General features: G+C 43.7%; 2 protein-coding genes across 5 annotated transcripts in view; one reads left to right on the forward strand and one right to left on the reverse strand.

Moving 5' to 3' along the window:
- LOC120449180 overlaps positions 1-18,675 on the reverse strand; it is a 110,300-nt gene that overhangs the window by 28,442 nt on the left and 63,183 nt on the right. For both annotated transcript variants that reach the window (XM_039631521.2, XM_039631522.2), the window contains exon 6: positions 100-492. In XM_039631521.2, coding sequence (XP_039487455.1) covers positions 100-492 — 393 coding nt within the window. The remainder of the gene's footprint in view (positions 1-99; positions 493-18,675) is intronic.
- Positions 17,734-18,675, forward strand: part of LOC120449182 — a 52,147-nt gene continuing 51,205 nt past the window's right edge. The window contains exons 1-2 of one of the 3 annotated variants that reach the window (XM_039631529.1): positions 17,734-17,826; positions 17,896-18,173. Coding sequence is in view for 1 of the 3 variants with exons in the window: in XM_039631531.1 (XP_039487465.1) it covers positions 18,155-18,173 (19 nt within the window). In the remaining 2 variants the exon portion in view is untranslated. Of the gene's footprint in view, positions 18,174-18,675 lie in introns of all 3 variants that reach the window. The other 2 variants (XM_039631531.1, XM_039631528.2) reach the window with 2 other exon arrangements.

Consider the following 18,675-nt stretch of genomic DNA (forward strand, 5'->3'; position numbering starts at 1 on the left):
TCTTATTGTAAAAAGCCACAGGAAAATATTAAATATCAAGGGAGATAGAAATATCAGATAGATGGAAATGAATGTATTGAGAAGCTTTTGCAAACTTACCGCTGTGGAACTGCGTTTCCTGAGCAGATTATCCAGGCACAATTGCAGTTCGAACGCCTTCAGATACAACAGATGGTAGCGATCCCTGAGTCGCTCCAAGTTGCCCTCCCCCTTCTTGGACGGTTGGGTGCTACTTGGAGGCGGGGCTGCCGCTGCGGTGGTTCCTATGGGTGTGGCCACCGGATCGGAGGCGAAACCGCTGCTCAGGCTGCTCGACTTTGTGGCGGACTCGCTGGTTGACTCACTGGAGCAGTTGCTGGTCAATGAGGCGGGTTGCTGACTCGACAGTGGCTGTTGCTGCTGCTGTTGCTGTTGGAGTTGCTGCTCCTTTTTGGCGGCTTGAATGCAAGAGCTCACCACTCGAGCGTGTGATGCAATTTCATGGTACAACACCTGGAATCAAAAAGAGAGCGCACAAAAAAAGGGAAATTAAAAAGGTGTTCGTTGGGTTTAACTGTGAGTATGTGGCTAACATGACGTATACTTGATATGCCCAGACTGCTAATTGATTAGGCAAACAATGTCCGAAAGGAAAGGATTCGAGGTGAAAGGGTGCAGTTGTGGCATAGTGGCAAGAGAAAGGCTTGCCGCAAAGGATATTGTTACAAAGTGTTGCGAACCACATTAAAGTTATGTTGGAAATAAGCGGTTATGTATAATGCATTAATGGCTTTCTCAGTTGCATTGCTAAACGTATATTCTATATGCATCGTTTAAATCAACTATTAAATCAGCGTTATTTAATTTCCAACTTGTATTGAAACCAATAAGAAAATGATTTCCCGTTAAACACTATCTACAAGATTTCATCCTCCCATTGGGAAATTTTTCCAATTCCTACCACAGCATTTACCGCCCATCTGCAGCGATATGGCATCGCTCATTTGTCATTTTAACAGCTGCCGGGCCTTGGCTCTATCCCCATCCCCATCCCCATCCCCATCCCCATCCCCATCCCCATTGAGTTCCATCCGCATCTTTATCCTCCTCCAGGCAAAGGTCAAGCTGGAAAAGTCCCACGCATTGCATAAGCTCTGCCATTGTTCCATGATTAATCACACAGAAAGGGGGAGAAAAGAAAGATTTTCCGCAGAGAGTGATATTCAATTTATCAAACATCAAGAAAATAATTACAAGACAATTGACGCCAAGGGGTCAGAAGGGGAAAGGTGGGCGTGACACCCAGTGACACCCACACATGCGAGGCGAGGAAAATGCGAGTCATGGAAACTCCCAACTTACAATGCCCAAGCGGGCTTCCACAATCTGGACATTGATCTCCATACAAACAGTTTAACCCGGCGAACTCTTGCATCACCGCCGCCAAAATGTGAAAAATCAACAAAAGGTGCGCAGAGTTGAAATTAGAAATCGATAAGTTAGGGGAAAAGCAGGCACTCTTAGAGCCAACCTCTTCACCCCAAAGTGTGCAAAGTGTTCAAACTGTTCGAAGCACGGACATTTATTTATGGCCCCGGACACATCCTTACTCAAATGGCAGTCTAGAGCCTAGAGCCCCTCTCTGGAAAGCAAATGAAAACCCAAACCCAAACATAATTCAAACATACATTTTCATTTTCACCTGCTTGAGATCTTCATTGAACTGCAAATCGTTGACTCCCTTTCGGCACTGGCAAATTGAAATGTCACACAGATTGGGGCTCACTTTAAGAAATGGCAAATTTATGAAAATGATTTTCCTGGACAGACACACAGCTTGCTTGCCTCCTTTTCCACTTCCCCTTCTCCTGCTCCTGCTCTTGATTTACCTTTGGTAATGGCCAAATTGACACTCAAAGGCAGCTGCCACAAAACCTCTCGCAAAGTCACCTCTCGCAACTGCACTCTGCCATTTGCCGTTTGAAGAATGATCCGAGAAAGCGACGGCGCTGCGAGAAAGATTTATGGGGAAGCCTTGGCAAATCTTCCCCCTCCCCTCCCTTGGCGACGGGGAAAAGCGGGAAAGTTTTGACAGGCTGCCTGGGATTTTTCTCCTTTTTTCGGTGGGTTACTTTTACCGCCATCATATATTTCTGGGCAGTAAATTTAATTATACTGGGGGGAATTTTAATAACTTAATCGCGTTGAAGGCTGCAAGAAGGAGTTTGTCAAACTTTAAAAGCATTTTTCAAAAGCATTTTGCAAACGCCATTTTAGGACTTAGCCCAGCCAAGCCAAGCAATTTTCTGCATCAAATTGTTTTGCATTATGATTTTATCATTATAGCTAATTATGAGACTGCGACTGCAGAAACAAAAGAATTCTGATCGGCCCAGCGACTCGACTCATTTTCAGAGGCTTGGCCTGCTTGGTTAGGTAAATAGATAAATGAAGTGAACCCCGCTTTAGCTTAACCAAGTCGAGTCATCGGAGAAGAGCGCCTCTGGCACAGAACAAACTTTGCAAACAGTCGTAGATGGCAAGTAAGACCTCTTCGCAGGAGGAGCGGGAGTGGGAGTGCAGACACAAAACCGAGGAGCATCAGGAGAGGCAGGTGTGGGCTGCTTATTTGCGATACTTGAGGCTCATTACCAGAGCTGAGGAACTGAAGACCATAGACCGCGGACCGAAGAACCAGAGACCCCAGCCAAGTCGAAGCCCAGACCCAACCCCGGTAAGCAGCCGAAACCACAACATTGTGTCTTTTTTGGAGGAACGCCTTTCTCTTTGTTTTCGGTCGCGGCTCCCAAACCTAAGACCAAAAACCGAAAACCAAGCGATCCGGGCCCAAACTGAGCTGAACCACTCCCAATCTTGGCACGACTCTAAGGTCTGGGCAGGCATTGCCTTAATGCATTTGCCGCCACCCACCCACTTGGGGAGCGCTGGAAATATGAGAGTTTAGAATGCAGAATGCAGAATGCAGTGTGCAGACTGCAGAACTTTATGCAAAGTTCGTGACTAATCTCCGCCGGCTGAACTTGAGGAGCAGCCGTTCTTTTTGTTATTTGTATTATTTTCTGCGCGCCAGACTCTCGAGAGGTCTCAAGATTATTGGCGGGCGTAGGAAATAATAAGAGAAATCAGGGAAAACAAATTGAAGTCAGTGCGAAGTTCTCCAGATTGAAATCTGATATAAAAAAACAAAAAAGGAAAAAAAAAACAGCACGAGCGAATGGCAAGAAAAGTGAATGTGTCGGCCTACCGAGGGTGTGAAAGTGCTGGAAAAAACACTCCATTTCAGAGCATGAATTGCCAGAAATTGCGGCTGTTAAACAAGAGCTTGAAATAGGTTCTACGAACTGAAGATGAATTCAAAAAGGGTATTGATTTTGCCAGCACCAACAAGTTTGCCATTTTTAAACCTCTTTCAAAGATTAACTTCCATGTTTTTATTTCCCAAACAATTTAAAATCTTTTCATAATTAATAATCTTGTTGAATGATTGCACTCTGCTTAACGCATTGAAAAATTAGTTTTCTCCTTGACTTTTTATTGCCAGCTGGCTAATTGTTTTTCTCGGCCGAATCTGCCCATTTTTCTCTACTTAGTCACGCGAATTGCAACACATTTTTAGGCACTATTGGAATTCACTGTGTCTTCCAAAAGTCTGCCTACCAAATTACATTTTCCTCGCCAGTTTCCTTTGCGCTGTGCTCATACATGCGAAATGTTCATCGCCCCTCGGAATCGGTCAAAATAAGTTCCTCTAATGCGTTGGCTATTTTTACTCACAACCGCAACTCAATAGAAACTGTGTGCTGGGCGCGTCGCGTCGCGTATCTATATCTCTATCTTTGTATCTGTATCTCGGATGTCTGTGGCCGAGGTTCGTTGACTCAGCGAGACTGCTGTTGCTGTAATTCGGCGTGGTTGAGAATGACCAAAGAATTGAGCAATCGGCTTCGCCTTTTGGGCTATATGTATGTATAGAAAAGCAACAATGGCCCACCGGATCGTACATTCATTATCGGAAATGTCAGTGCGTGACCTCGACCGCGTTTTTAGAATTTTACAATTTGGGTTTACATTATATTGGCCTGCTGCGGCAGGCAACGCCTTCAGATATTGTTTGATTCGCCAGAGGTTGATTATGAATAGAATCTCAAAGAATTCTATAAATTAACAAAAGACATTATTTAGTGGCGATTAAAGGCTTGAAAGGCGTGACCAAAACGTGGCCAAGTCATTTGCTCAAAGATTATAAATAATGCATTGTGTTCAAAAAACTAATATGTAACTAAAGTAGCTGTAAAGGATAGAAGGTTAAAAAAAAAAGCTTCGCCATCAAACGTTTTTTAGACGCCTATCAAATTGGCATAAATCTCTTCCCAGAAGAAATCAAATTTATAGCCAATTTTTTTTGAAGCGGGAACACGACAACAACCCAAATTCCACCCAGAAATGTCTTATAGAGAACATTTCCAAGATGTCACATAAATTGGGAACGCACGAACAAAAAATAAATTCTCTTTTTGTACGTTTTCTATGCGGTTCCTTTTTGCCTTTTTGCAAACATTTTTATGTGAAGTAGTCACGACATTTGGAACACTTCCAAATCGGCCTAAAAATAGAGTTCAACCAAATAGAATTAGACGAAAATCAGGCAGCGCCTCTAATTACCCAAGAAATCTGGGAGATGAAAAGGGAGACAGATAGAGAGAGAGTTGATAAATACAAACGGAAAGGAGAAGGCAAACAAATTGACAAAGTCCGGGAAAAGGAGATGATGATGATGGAGATGTTCCAGGTTGAAAGACGACCCCGAAAGTGCAATTAATCAGCTGACCCAAAAAAGCACTCACAGTTCTCCAGTTTCCACTAGAACTCAACTGGAATTGATGTCGTCGACGTGCCGTGACCAAATGCATCGGAGGCATCGGGAATTATCTTTCTTTGAAGATCCCGAGATCCCGCGAATGTGTGAAGTTAAGTCGGGAGACGCAGTTAAAGCCCGACCTGGCCTATTGAGTAACATACACTCCAGCATCGGACAAGGAGTTTTGGGTTAGCAGGGGCTTCTGAATATGAATCTGAGTCTGAGTCCGAGTCCGAACACCGTTGACATAATCACGTCCGAGTGTCACGTTCAACTCTTCGCCGGCGACAAAGATGATGGCCGGAATCCCGTCCCGTCTCCGCTCGTCTCGCTTTTGGCTTTGTTGGCATCACGTTCTTGGGTCGGAGCCATGGGCCAGAGAACAAGTTTGCCGCTTTGTCGTGGAAATCTCGCTGCTCATTGTGGTCTCATTAGAAACATGTTACATGGAAACTGATTACGAAATTGCTCAACTGCCGCCTCTGGTCGGGGCGACTTTAACTGTTTTTCGTGCTTATTTTCAGTGAAATTAGGGAAAACATTTTGATACGGATACGGTGTGAACAAACATCGCTTCTCAGCCGTTAGTGAAAAGCGTACTTCGAGGAAAAGCGGGAAGGCGATTCTCAATACTTGAACTTTCTACTCAAGTCATGTGTTCTTGAAGCTCTTCATGTATTTAAGATCTCTCAACTTTTTGTTAGCTGTCATAAATGCGTTCCCTTATCTGACGCAAAGTTCAGGGAGCTCGTAAATCGATCTTAAATGGAAACGAGATCAATAACGAACTTAACCCCAATTAATACTTTAAGCCCCAAGCTGATAGTTTTGACGTCTCCCTTATCTTGTGACACATAATGTTCTCACTTGATTTCGCCCTTTCTGTAATCTCTAAACTTGTTGACCTTCCTAAGCTAACCTAAGCCTATCTCTACTGATTTGAATCGGCCCCCGGAAAAACTGTAATACTGTCGCCGCTTCAAGTAACCTTCAATCGAGTAGAACTGCAACGGAACAATTAAAGATAATTTTCCTAGGCAAATGACGCAGCTTCAGCTTTTCGGATTGAGGGGCACAACTCACCGAAAATTGCCTTGCCCCTGGGTGGTGACTCAAAAAGCGAATCGAAATCCCTCGATTAATTGCATATAATTTGAGACCGATTGAGATGACACGATCTCCAGGCTAATTAGCGCTAAACTGAAACTGAAGCTGAAATCGAAACCGAAATCAAGATAATTTACTATAATAAAACAAAAGAGACAACTGTTGAGGCCACCTGGACATTTGCTTGCCATGGAAACCCATTTGGTCATTTCTGTCGTCTCTGGTTTTTTGACCCAAGTGAACTGTCAAAAATTGTGAAAATGCGTCGTTGCCATCCATCTGCATGGAGCATGGAAAACGTCATTGGCAAATGCATTTCCTCGCCAGTTTTCCTCCTGCCTTGCCTCGATTTCCATTTTTGGCCGCGGCTTAGCGCGCTTTGGAAATCAATCATGAAATATGCTTGCCATTAACAATTGGATTTGAAATCGAAATCGGATTTGGATTTGCTACATGTGTACATGCCTGTCTGTATTGATCGTCGGTTGGAGCGGCAAACAATTGGCAATTTGTTGTTGATTTTTCCTCAATAATTCAAAATATTTGATTTACTTTCGCCTCGTGCCGCATTGGACATGTTTTATTGGGTATTGCCGGTGGCCCCAGATCCGAAATGGAGTGGGGAAAAAAATCCAGTTCACTTTCGGCTCTGAAGAGATTCTCCCTTGTTCACCCAGATATTCAGGCGTAAATTTGACACCACTAGAGTGAACTTTTTTGTGTGGTCTCCATATCCATATCCACCTCCATCTCCACTATCCGATTACCAAACTTGGCCGTCTCATTAACACTTTTTGGACTTCTCAATCTTCGTCTGCTTCAAGTGCAATTAAGATGCTGGCTGACATCGCATTGAAAACCATAAAAAAGAGGTACTCCACGAAGCCGGGAGACAACAGACAAGGTCATGAATTTGGTTACAACCTAGCTTGCTGGGTGTGGCGGTGGGCGGAAAGGGTTAACCCCCACTTGGCCAGCTCCTTAAAACCCCCTAAATTGAGCAACCAACTGGCGGGCTTGGCCAATGAAATGTTCATTACGCTACTTTCATTGTCTTCTTTTTTTCTGGTTTTTTCTTTTTTGGCCAGCGGCAATTAAAATGAGATTATTACCAACGGTTTTGCCTGTTTTTCCTCTCCGTTGTGATCAATGTAGTACAGGGAAATTCAGTTACCGCTAAACCTCAGGCCCAGGCCCAAAGCAGAAACAAAAACCCCAAAACTGAGCCCCTCCTAACGAGTTGTTAATTGTGTAATAAATAGAAAGCTGAAAGCGGCAATGGAACCTGAAACGATATGGCTGAGGGATGGCAAAAGAGGCAGCTGGTAATCAGTGTTGTAATAATTGAAATTTAATACTGGAAAATGTGTGATAAGTAGGTGCAATGGATGGTGGTTCATAAGCCCGAAGAGCAGAAAACTACCTTCTATCTACATTTTATTAAATATGCATATTTACAAATTTAGTTCCTCTGCTGTCGCCAATATCACTTAACAGCGTCTTAATTCGCTTTCTGTAATTCAGTCGCTTCTCTGTGGCAAGGAGTTGCACAAATAATCCCTCCTTCAAAACCCAATCTTAAGAGACCCCTTTGGCCAACCATTCCAATGACATTTAACCATATTGAGTGGCCATAAAAGACAAATCCCCATACCCATAATTACGGGCCGCAGCCGCCATAGAAAGATCTACCAACTGGAGATAAAGCAGCGGCAATAAACACAACTGAATAATGCCAAGCCGAGGGGCAAAAAGGAAACAAATTAAAATCTAACAGATGAAAAATGGCAAACAAATTTTGGCTGAATTCGTTAACATTGCAAATGAGTGTGGTCTGGGGATTCGCCTTTTTTCGGATATTTATTTTCGTCTTTTTTTCTGGGAAGGGGTGTATCCTTGGGCAGCAACGACAACGACAACGACATGGGCCTTTTGAAGATCCGCGACAGCAGCAACAATGAAAGCTTCGCCTCACTTCACTTTCACTATCTCCTAGCCGCTTGGCAGATGAACATGCATCCCAATGCATCGCATTGAACCGATCCGATCCCAAAGTTTTCCCGCCATTACGACACCTCAATTTGCGATGGCCCCAGCGCTTCCTATGCCCAGAAGCCATGAAAATCTGAACGAAAAAAGCACACAGAGGAGCCACCTCCTGCGGCCGCAGCTCCTCCCCCTTTGATGGTTTTTTCTGGTGGGCACTACGACTCATTAGGCCCCGAACAAGTTCATAACTCTGGAGGTGCAGGGTCAGGCCGAGACACGAGCACAGTGCTGCCGAAAAGTAAACGAACCGGCCATGATGACGATGTTGTTTGGACATGTGAGCGGAGCGGAGCCACCTGCAAGCACGACCCGAAATTGATTTTTAACAGAGTTGCAGCAGAGTGGGAACTCGGCCTCCTCCGCCTTCTTCAACTCGTTATCCCAAAGGGTGGAGTACAAAGTAAAAGTTCAACTTGAGTGTAACCTCCCCATCCACGGTTTTCCATGGCTTCATTAACCCCGCTTCCTTTGACGCTTTTGGTCAGGGAAACACTTTCCTCGGCCCGATCAATCGATCGATCGTCCAGTGGTTCGATTCAGATGATTATCTTCCAGCGAACGTGATGGCTACCGCGGCAGCGAAATCGGTTAACCTCGGCGACATTATTTAATCAACCGCAAAACAATTTTCGCGAGGCGTTAATAATCATCTTTAAAGGCAGTGGGTTCAACAACTTTGGGAAATGATAAATAATGGTATAGGGAAATAGTGGCAAACTCAATTTTCAACTGCATATCATAGAGAATAATTTCAAATCCTTCTATCGCTCTAAACTTTCTCTTCCAGAGATTTTTGAGTATATACACGAGCCTTCGTGAATTTGTCAACGTTTCTCGCGGCAGTGAAAGTTCCATTGATCTTCCTTAGAGTTTTAGTGCCACCGCCACCGCCACCGCAGGCATAAACGAACTTATTCAACGCAATTGATTTCACGCAATAAACGCTCATCCCGTATCCCGTTCAGCTGCGCATTCGAGAAATGCCAAGAAGCATAAACACAGAGATCCAGAGATCCGGAGATCGCAGTGGGCCCCTTGAATCTCCCCCCCAATCCCTAAGTTCAGCCCCACTCCCGATGGTTTCCCATCTGTCGGTTGGTCGGTCGGTTGGTTGGTCGAGTCTTCGGACTGCTGTCAGATTGTGTATCTCTGACTTTTGTTGTTGCTGTCTGTCAAAGGCAGAAAGTGCATTTCGATATTGGAAACAATTCGAACTTTGTTAATGCTGAACTTTTTCCCTCGCCGCTCATTTTGTTTTGTTTGGCATGGTTTTGGTTTTGGTTTTGGTTTTATTTGGTTTTTGTGCTTTTGTGTGTTTTTTGCCATGGACTCTCTTCCGGCAGTGTAACAATGTTTTTGCTGCATCGGTTTACCCGCTGCTGTTGTGTTTCTCCTCTATGTTGAAGGCTGTCAAAGAGATTTTGTCTTGGCGATTTGCAGTTTGATATGCCAAAAGGTTCCCCCTTCCCTTCCAGTCTTTTTGTCTCTGCTTTTCTTATTTTCTTCTCCATTTCCGCCAGTTTGCGAAGAGGCAGCGATTGAGTCACATCACGACTTTTGGCACCTTGCTCCGCCATTTGCATTTCTTCGCACCCGGTTTGCGGACTTCACTTTCGGCGCCTGGGAGTGGGAATCTTCTCGGTGAACCCCAGCTGCTGCACCTAACCCTCATATTTGTACGATCCTTACGTGACAATGGCGGCGAAAACGAGCGGGGTCATTATCATAAAATCGCCACGTGATCGAGTCAGCGGTGACAGGAGGTGAAGGAAAATTGAATTTTCCTGCGAATGGTGTTTCATAAACAGCACGAAAGGTGGCAGGACTTTCTAATATAATCATGGGCATGACGTGTTATCACTGAAGAAGTCTCTATAGAAACGTATATCCTCATAACCTATATCATCTTACACCTCAGCACTTACTCAACACCAATCGATATTACGTGTGCCCCAAAGCGATCCAAATGTAAATGACAACAATTAAAGCGCATTTAAAAGGAAACTGCAACTGAAACTGAAACAGAGAAAGCCAATGAATGGAGACACGAATGAATGTTAATTATGAAATGAAATTTCAAAAATTTCAACAGTCCGAAATAAATCCTTAATCTCGGTCCATCATCGCCAAAACTTCAGAAAAAAAAACTCGCCAATTGGCAAATGGCAAATGTATGCATGGCTGTCTGCATTTTTGTTCGGTTTCGTTTTGAAATTGCCATGAAAAATTAAAAATTGCACGCAATGCCAAAACGGTGAAAAATAATGGCAAATATGAACGGGCAAATATTGTTGATAGTTTCGGACCTGAGAAATGGCAACTTTAATTGCGGAAACAAATCAACGGAAAACCAATGGAAATAGCTCCTTTTTTCTTTTTGGGAAAAACTTACGTAACCTTGGCAGTCATATATGGTTAGAGTTATGATTTCAAGCAAACGAGGCACTTATGTCTGCGATTCTTACCTAGAAAGAGAAGAAAGAAAGGGGAAAAGTGAGTTGGTGGTGACACAATTTCAAAGGGAATTTATGGCGACATTAGGGGAAACCACTTCCAGAACGCTCTATAAATATATTATTTATGACTAAATAGGGACATGGGACAGCAAATGATTTGTTTGGCTTAGTGGGGCTTCAATTTGGGATTGAAATGCTGCGGGTGGGTGGCCCACAAATCCACAAATTGACAGCTCTCAAGTGGAAGTGGAAGTTTTCCACATATGTGCGTACTATGCATGGGAAATCTTCAACTCAAGTGGAGCCCGAATGAATTTGGTTGGGGACAGGGGTGGTTTGTTATGCTAATTGAAAAGCGAACTAGAAAAGCTTTTCCACTTAACTGGGAAATTTATGTATCAACAGAGAGCGGAGGGGTCGGGGGCAAAGGAAAACTTTTCACCCAATTTTCTGCCTCGTGACATTCGCGTGGGCGTGGGTGTGGGTGTGGGCGTGGATGTGGGTGGAGCGCAGTGAAGTAGTGGAAGGTGCTGACGGAAGGGGGGAAATCGGGGACTTGGGCACGCGACGTATTCGGTCGATTGGCCTGCGGTTTTTCATATCTCTGCTCGCTCTCTGTTTCACTCACATTTCTCTGCCGTCGATGGCCTGATTTTCATGGAATGCATTTTTCCCAGTCGATAGAAAGTTCCTACACATAATGCGACTGGCGGAAGAAATCGATAACAACCAGCCAAGTAACAAACAACAAACTTTGCCCCAAATTGTGCAGACAAAATCGATAAGATAAAGAGTTTGTTTGGAGTTGGAAGCTTACTTTCATTGTTTTGTTTGACCAGCGTTTCACTATCTGGAGGCATAAATCATAATATGTTGCGCTATCATGGTCAAAGAAGTCAGTCATATATGGAGTATTAGTTCGAGAATGGATGGTAATTAATTGGAGAAATTAGTTCGATTTATTATGGCCTTTAGCGGATTGGCTTTTCTTTTTCTCAGCCGAATTCAAATAAGCAAATTTGTTTACTGTACACCCCACTCCACTCCACGTCACATTTTTGCCGCCTTGATGCGCTCCAATGGATTGGCAAACTCCTAAAAATATTACGAATTTATAGTTACGCCAGCAGAGACACAAAAATACAGTGAAAAGGGGGGAAAACTTGGACAAGTTGAGTGAGACATTCCCGCATGGCTGAGACACATGAATGGAATGGAAGGGGAATAAAGCGCAAGTGGAAATATGCAAATTGTTTATGTAAACAGAGGAAGCTCCAAGGCAAGGCCGCAACTAGGAAATGCCCGCGAGCTGAACGGGTGGCATCGACATAGACATCGGTCATGCATGAGTGGGTGGCAAGAGAGGTCGCTGACCCAGCGATCCGCGGATTAAAAGGGTATTTCCAGGGTGAAGCCATGTCCAACTCACAGCAGGATGCAGACCGAAGGATGATACCAACTGCACTGGAGAACGCCATCAAAGGTTAACAGCAACTAATAACTTGGAGCTGCACAAATTGTCAGCAAATTTGAATGCCATTTCATGGCCTGTCAATCAATTTGGGAGAAATCGAGGGAAACGAGCAGTGCAGCGCATGATTTTTTTCGGCAGCTAGGGAAAATGTTTTTTCTGACTCGAGTTTTCCCATTCTGTGTGAGCATTTTCCGCGGTGGGACTTCGTTTTCGCCACCCTGGTTGAAAGGTTAACATAATATTTTTTGATTGCATTTCAATTTCTGCACATTGGCCATAAATCTTGCACAAGTGGTAGAAATTAAAAGTCATAAATTACGCTAGAAGACAAACCGCAATTCCCATTCCCATTCCCATTCCGATACCCAGTCGGCCAATTTCAACTGCTGCGACTGTGCAACTGCAGCTTCAACTGCAGCTTCAACTGCAACTTCAACTGCAACTGCAGATGCAATTGCAATTGCCATTGCAACTTTCAATGCAAGCGGCGTCGCCGGGGCAATAAAATTCAATTTTTTGGCCACTTTAATTACGCCGATCCGTAAATAGAGTCAAAGTTTACCAAAAAGAGCTGACAGCGGATGACAACCGACCAGTTGGTGGCTCACCCAGTGGGTGGCTAACGACTTTTTAATTGAAATTACATGGACTGCGAGCGATTCCCTGCAGCAATTGAAAAGCCATAGCAAAAGGAGAGAGATGGAATCTCACGTGGCAAATAATAAGTAATATCCCATTATAATTTAGTTATTACATTTAAATATGATTTTAATTCGTTCTTTTGAAAGCTGGGAGAATGTGGAGAATGCGTACTCTTGCTGAGATCTAAACTAGTTCTGTTTCCCATGTTCTTCCCCCTCAAAAAGCAAATGTTACACATGTCAGCTGCTCCAAACGAAATAATAAAGAATTCAGTTTCTTCCCTTTTATGTGGGCAGAGCTTCCAGTGCTTTGTACTCAAGTGCTGCGTGTTTTTGGAGTTCGGCGACATGGGCTTAATTATTTTCTAAATGATTTCCCAACAGTTCGGTGTACCTACAATGTTTTGTGTCAGCCCACAGAAAAAACACATGGCAATACAGACACATGTAAGGCAAGTTTCGATACCCAAGACCCAAGATACCCGATCCAAGACCCAGACCCTCGACCAAGCCTAGATCTATTGTTCGGAGAGTAATGACGCCCCCACAGAATGGGAAATAGTTACCCGAGTTGTGAAGGCACAAATTAATCTGTGCGTTTTCGAACTCCTAGTTGCGTTTGAAGTGATAACAGGCATAATAAAGTTTTCAACACTCTGTGGGGCTCGAAGGGGACTGGGAGCTGAGTATCTGCCCACAGATGCGAGTACGACATGCAACATCTGAGGATGGGATGGTGGCCATCGAACCATCCTAGACCATCCCATCCCATTCCAAATCCAACTACAAATCCAATCGCAGCAATTCCATCCCATGACGTTGTCATTTGGGATTGCGTGACGATGGCGCATTTCTCGCCAGGAATCAAATTGAATCTTCGTTTTGGGTGCTTGAATTCAAATTGATGAGTTTGATGGTTTTATAAATGTCTGGCAAACGTTTTGGGCTTTCGGAATGAGAGAAATCTTCGCTTAATTTAAGAGCTTTACTGTCTTGCATAACAGGAGGACTCCTGAACTCTGATCAACCTTTTGCCGACAATCCTCGGCTGCAACTACAAATTATTGTGCACATTTTCTGTTTTTTTGTGAGCAACTCATAAATTAAAGTTGCGCCCGAACCGCACCCGTCCATCAACTTTTATTTGCGCCTTCAACTTGAGATGTACAATTTTTCGGGGCTTGTCTGCCGGAAAACTGATATTGTTGTGCAGATAATGTGAGGATGGGTCGTTGTCTGTTTGGCAATTCAAGAGCATCGCGCTTAGACATTATAAATCCAAATGGAAAAGAAAAGGTCGGGGCTTCATTATGGAGATGGAGTTAGAGTTAGAGTTGCTGTGCAGGCAGGAGAAAGTCAGAAACTAGAACCAAGGTGTGCAGCTCGAGGTTTTTAGGCAGAAACAAGCGGATGCCGCCTACAGTTTCGGAGTAGTAAATAAATGGATTCCCCTTCGAAGGAGGAGGCTCCACTCACAATGATGAGTTGCCACCCACTTAATGTTCGCAACTTTCCCATACCCGTTTGCAAATACATTTTTAATTATCCGATACTCTGGTGTCCGGTTTTATTTCAGTTGTTGTTAAGTGTTGTTTACCAGTTTGCCCATTTTATTAAATTAACCGGAAAGCTCTTAAAAATAAAAAACAATTATGGAAGACAAAGCAAAACAAGAGTTTCAATTACCGAACTACAAGACTGGGAAACAGGTGGTTAAAGCTCGACTCTCCCGTTGAGTTTGCTCATTTGACAGGATAGCAATTTTCACAGCCCCTCGACCCCTTTTCCCAGCCACGCCCACACTTACAGTGGCGCGTGAAAATTTTATTGCGATTGTTGTTCAGATAATTGTCGGTGCACCAGCACCAGCAGCACCCGAATCTCATTTACGACCGACTCCAATCTGGTCACGTTCGCGGGATTCTGCCTGGGAAATCGAAAAATCTGAAAATGGAAAAATCGGGAAATGACACCCATGGCGTTCCGCGCCGGAAGAGATTGCTCTCGGCGATCCTTCATCGGTTTCCTCATTACGGAAAATTACCCTGGGCCCGAATAGATACTTGCCAGTTAAAGTTAACTCGCACCAAATCCAAATCCAGTAGCTCCAACTGCACTGTAATTTACACTTTCGTCCAGAAATTGGGCTGGAAATTGGATGCGGTGTGGTAATCATGGCAAATGAGGGCTTCCCGAGCGAATCATTCTTGTTTGGAGGACTGACGGAGGATTGGACGAATGGGCGTATTTTACACCTCTAATCCGCGGCAAGGCCAAATGTCAGTTTTCATTGGCAGAGACCTGCAATTTCTAGGGCTTCTCATAGAAGGAACGCCTTCGAGATAGTTGAGCTCTTTTAACCAAAGAAGACCGATTCCAAATCCCATTTCAAAGATGTTCTGTAGTTCAATTTTCTCTCTCGGGTGTCTCGTCCCTCTCCATTTCCCCCAAGGCACTCATCCCTTTCCTCAAGCTCTTTCCACGACAGCTGATTGTAGCTCCTGGAAAATAGCTAGCTCAGGCACTACCTCCAGTAGGTCGAAATCACATTATTGATATCCTCTGCTGCCACATAAAATCACTGCACCACTCACTCACAATTAGTATTTAAAAAAAAAAACATCGAAAAAGTTGTTTGCTTATGTAGGACTTTTGAGAAGCGCAGAGAAGGGCACATATATTTTGGTATTATTTAGTATTAAGTATTATTTAGTATTAAGTATTATTTAGTATTTAGTATTAAGTATTATTTAGTATTTAGTATTAAGTATTATTTAGTATTTAGTATTAAGTATTATTTATTTAGTATTTATTTAGTACTTAATTCTTTGATTTTACTTGAGGTTCGTTGTAATTTTGGGAATCTTTTCTTCTTTTAATTGTGTTTGCAAATTATTCTCTTTTATAGAGCTTGGTGTTGCTTAAATCTCTAAAATTATGCAACACTGGCTAGTGCCACTCCCTGCCAGTATTACCGCCCCCGCCATTTGGCGCCATGCGGTTAAGCTTTTAATTAAGGCATTTGCCTTTTATATCAGTTCTTTATATATTTGGATACGTATACGCGGGTGTGTCTGTGTATAGATATATCCTCGCACACCATTGCACCTGAGCGGTGTGCCGCAAGTTATGCAGTTTGAAAAATAAATGCAGAACATTTTTTCCGCACATTTCAGTGGGGGTTTTTCCCAAAGATTGTTTTTCACACTCGGGCTAAGTGGAAATGCTTTTCAACTTTGCGTTTCCGCATGCGCTTTTCGCACAAATATCTCAAGTGGAAATGCGTGGTGAGAGGGCGGAGCCACATGCCACAGAAAATCGCGCGTTTTTCACTTGGCACAGTGGATTTCCGGGCTTTTCTTTTATAGACCACGACCACCCTCCATTATGCAAACGAATTTGTACGTCAAATTGTGGAAATTGAGGCGAATTGAGGGGAATTAAGGTGAGGCAAACTGATCATTTAGTTTGGGCAGTTTTCGGGCTTCCTTTAAGACGAGTACGTCTCTTCTTTGCATAATTAGTTGACCTCTGAAGAAAAGGGGCAGGTTTAATAGGAGGCTTAGGAATTGAAGGTTCCTTGGTTCAAGGCTATTTGCATGCGGTCAAAACAAAGTCGAATTTGATACGCGGCTTGGCTGGGGAGAAATATGGTGAAAGCCAAGTGCCAGTGTCTTCTTCATTGGCTTTATGCGAGTATATGGTGGCTTTACGGCTTAAGGCTTAAGGCTTTGGCGGTCGCAAAGACCTCCAGAGTGGGAGGTGTCGACAGGGGTTAACCGAATTAATTTCCCATTCAGTCACCGCTTAGAGAGATGCCCCCGAGCAGATAATCGAAACCCCAGAGTCCGCGAAGCGAGGAAAGACTTTTGCATGACTTTTACTTGGTCTGCAAACGCAAATAGTTTATTTGTGTACCCTGTTTTAGGTGGATGCTTACTCATATTTTGTAGATAAAAGTTTAGTTCATTATCCTGAGTGATGATCACAGAGCAAATAGCATTGTTTGATGTATTTTGGTAACTTACACCAACCATTCTAAATAAGTCATTTGCATATTTAAAGTTTATACAACCTCGATCACAGGGTATTCAACTCTTCGATCTCAGTAGTATGCATTCCTTTGCAGTTGGGATTTCTGGTTTGTCTTGGCTCAATTTGGTGATGCGGTGGGGTTATCAGCGCCCCAACATCTTCCAAAAATGCAAAAGTAATGTTATGCTTGGGGGGGCGGATCCGAGGGGCACTTTTCAGCTTTTCAGTTTTTCAGTTGCCTGGTGTTGACTTTTCTTTAATGGCTTCCGTTGAACTTGGGGAGGTCTCCAGCCATCCAGTCACCGCGGCATCGGAAAACTGCAACTGCAGCAGCAGCTCAGAGCAAAGGAAAAACAGCTGCGGAAAAAACTTTGGCCTGCGGCGAAGGTCACGAACGTCAAGTGCGTTTTTTATGCTGGCGTGGCTGGGCGGAAAAGGGGGAGGGAGAGAGAGACTTTTAGGGGATTCCCCGGGGCACGTGACTTTTTTGGTCAGGTGGGTAATTAAGCGAAAGAGCCAAACATTTGGTCAACGCCAACGGCGGCAATGAACTTTTGCCCGCCACACACAAAAAATGCATTACGGATAAGTTGCATCACCTGGTGATGGACCGAATTTCCACAGCTGTTCTGGGCTCTTCACTCTTCGCTCAGCGATTGGTTTTCAGCGTTTTGCTGGGGTAACTAAATGCTAGGGAGAAACTCCAATCTGAGAACAAGCGAAACAATAAACAAAAACGCATAAAGGGAAATTGTTTTCTGTGTTTATGGATGGAAAAACTATGTAGTTATTGTCGGTGGTGCAAAGTGCAGGCAGGTGGCTAGGAGGGGAAGGAACCCAAGTGAAAACCCGGTGAATTGGAACGACAGCACTTCATGAAGGAGAAACGAAGGCGCTCTGTGGTCGTACTTCTAGTTCTGGCCAACTGAAAATGGGGAATGGTAATGGAATAGAATGGAAATGGAAATGGTAATTGCAGCGGGTTTCGAGCGTGGTAATAAGTGTATCATGTGCTGGCGATTGTTTTGGGCGGATCTGAGCCGTTGAATTGAGAGCGGAGAATGTTGTGCTTAGTTGAAAATTCGGGTGTTATTAAATATTGTGATTAGAACACCACGTTCCAACATCAATCACTCTTTTGATACCTGTCAGCACAAGTTTGGGTGTTCGAAAAACATTTCATAATTAGAAATGCAAAATTAAGTGGTGTGTTGTTTTGGTCGATAAATCAATATGGCTATTATTTCTATAATACCACTTGTTCACACCTTTCAGATCTTCTCCTAGCTAATAGTTCCATCTTGACATACTCTGTGCTCCTCCTGGTTTTAGTTTCACCCCTGGGAATCCTCCCTCTAGAAGCAGCTGTTCCCTGAAGATCTCTCACATCTCGTCCGTTGGATAACTGCCACTACAGAAGTTTATTATTTGGCTGCTTCAGTTGAGACAAATCAACGCATTGCATCTCGAATCTCGAGTTTCAGCATGAATTTCACGGCTGAGGGCGGAGATCCAGTGGGAGCCCGCTTTATGGATGTCATTACGTTGCTTCGGTAAGTGTGACCACACAAAACACAACTGACACAAACAAAACTGGGTTAATTAGTATTGCCTCATACCAAATACCAAATAGCTCGTAGCAAATAGCAAGTACTAAACCGGCATAGGGTCTATGCCAGATGATATCCGTAGTAGTAGTCGAAATGAAACCCGTTTGCTCTTCAGTTCGTTCCGCTCCACAATTGCAAGTTGCTGTTGCTTCCGGTGGAATTTTGGTTTTTTATGATTACTATTATTTTTTAGCCCCTTTTTTTATTGTTTTGAGTTGAACTTTAATTGGAATTAGTTTGACGAGGGAAAACTAAGCAGCCTTAAGAGCGCTAGTGTGCCATAACTTATCGGGTGCATTTGCCACCCTCGATCTCGTTTCCCTACTTCCTCTCCCTGCCAAACACGCCATATTTCATGACCATAATGAGGCGGTGTCCCTTCGGAAAATGTGCTCTTGGCTTATGTGACCGAATGCAGGTGCCGCTTGTTCTGCGACGCAGAAAA

The sequence above is a fragment of the Drosophila santomea genome, chromosome 3L (genome assembly GCF_016746245.2).
Source record: "Drosophila santomea strain STO CAGO 1482 chromosome 3L, Prin_Dsan_1.1, whole genome shotgun sequence".
Classification (NCBI taxonomy): Eukaryota; Metazoa; Arthropoda; class Insecta; order Diptera; family Drosophilidae; genus Drosophila; species Drosophila santomea.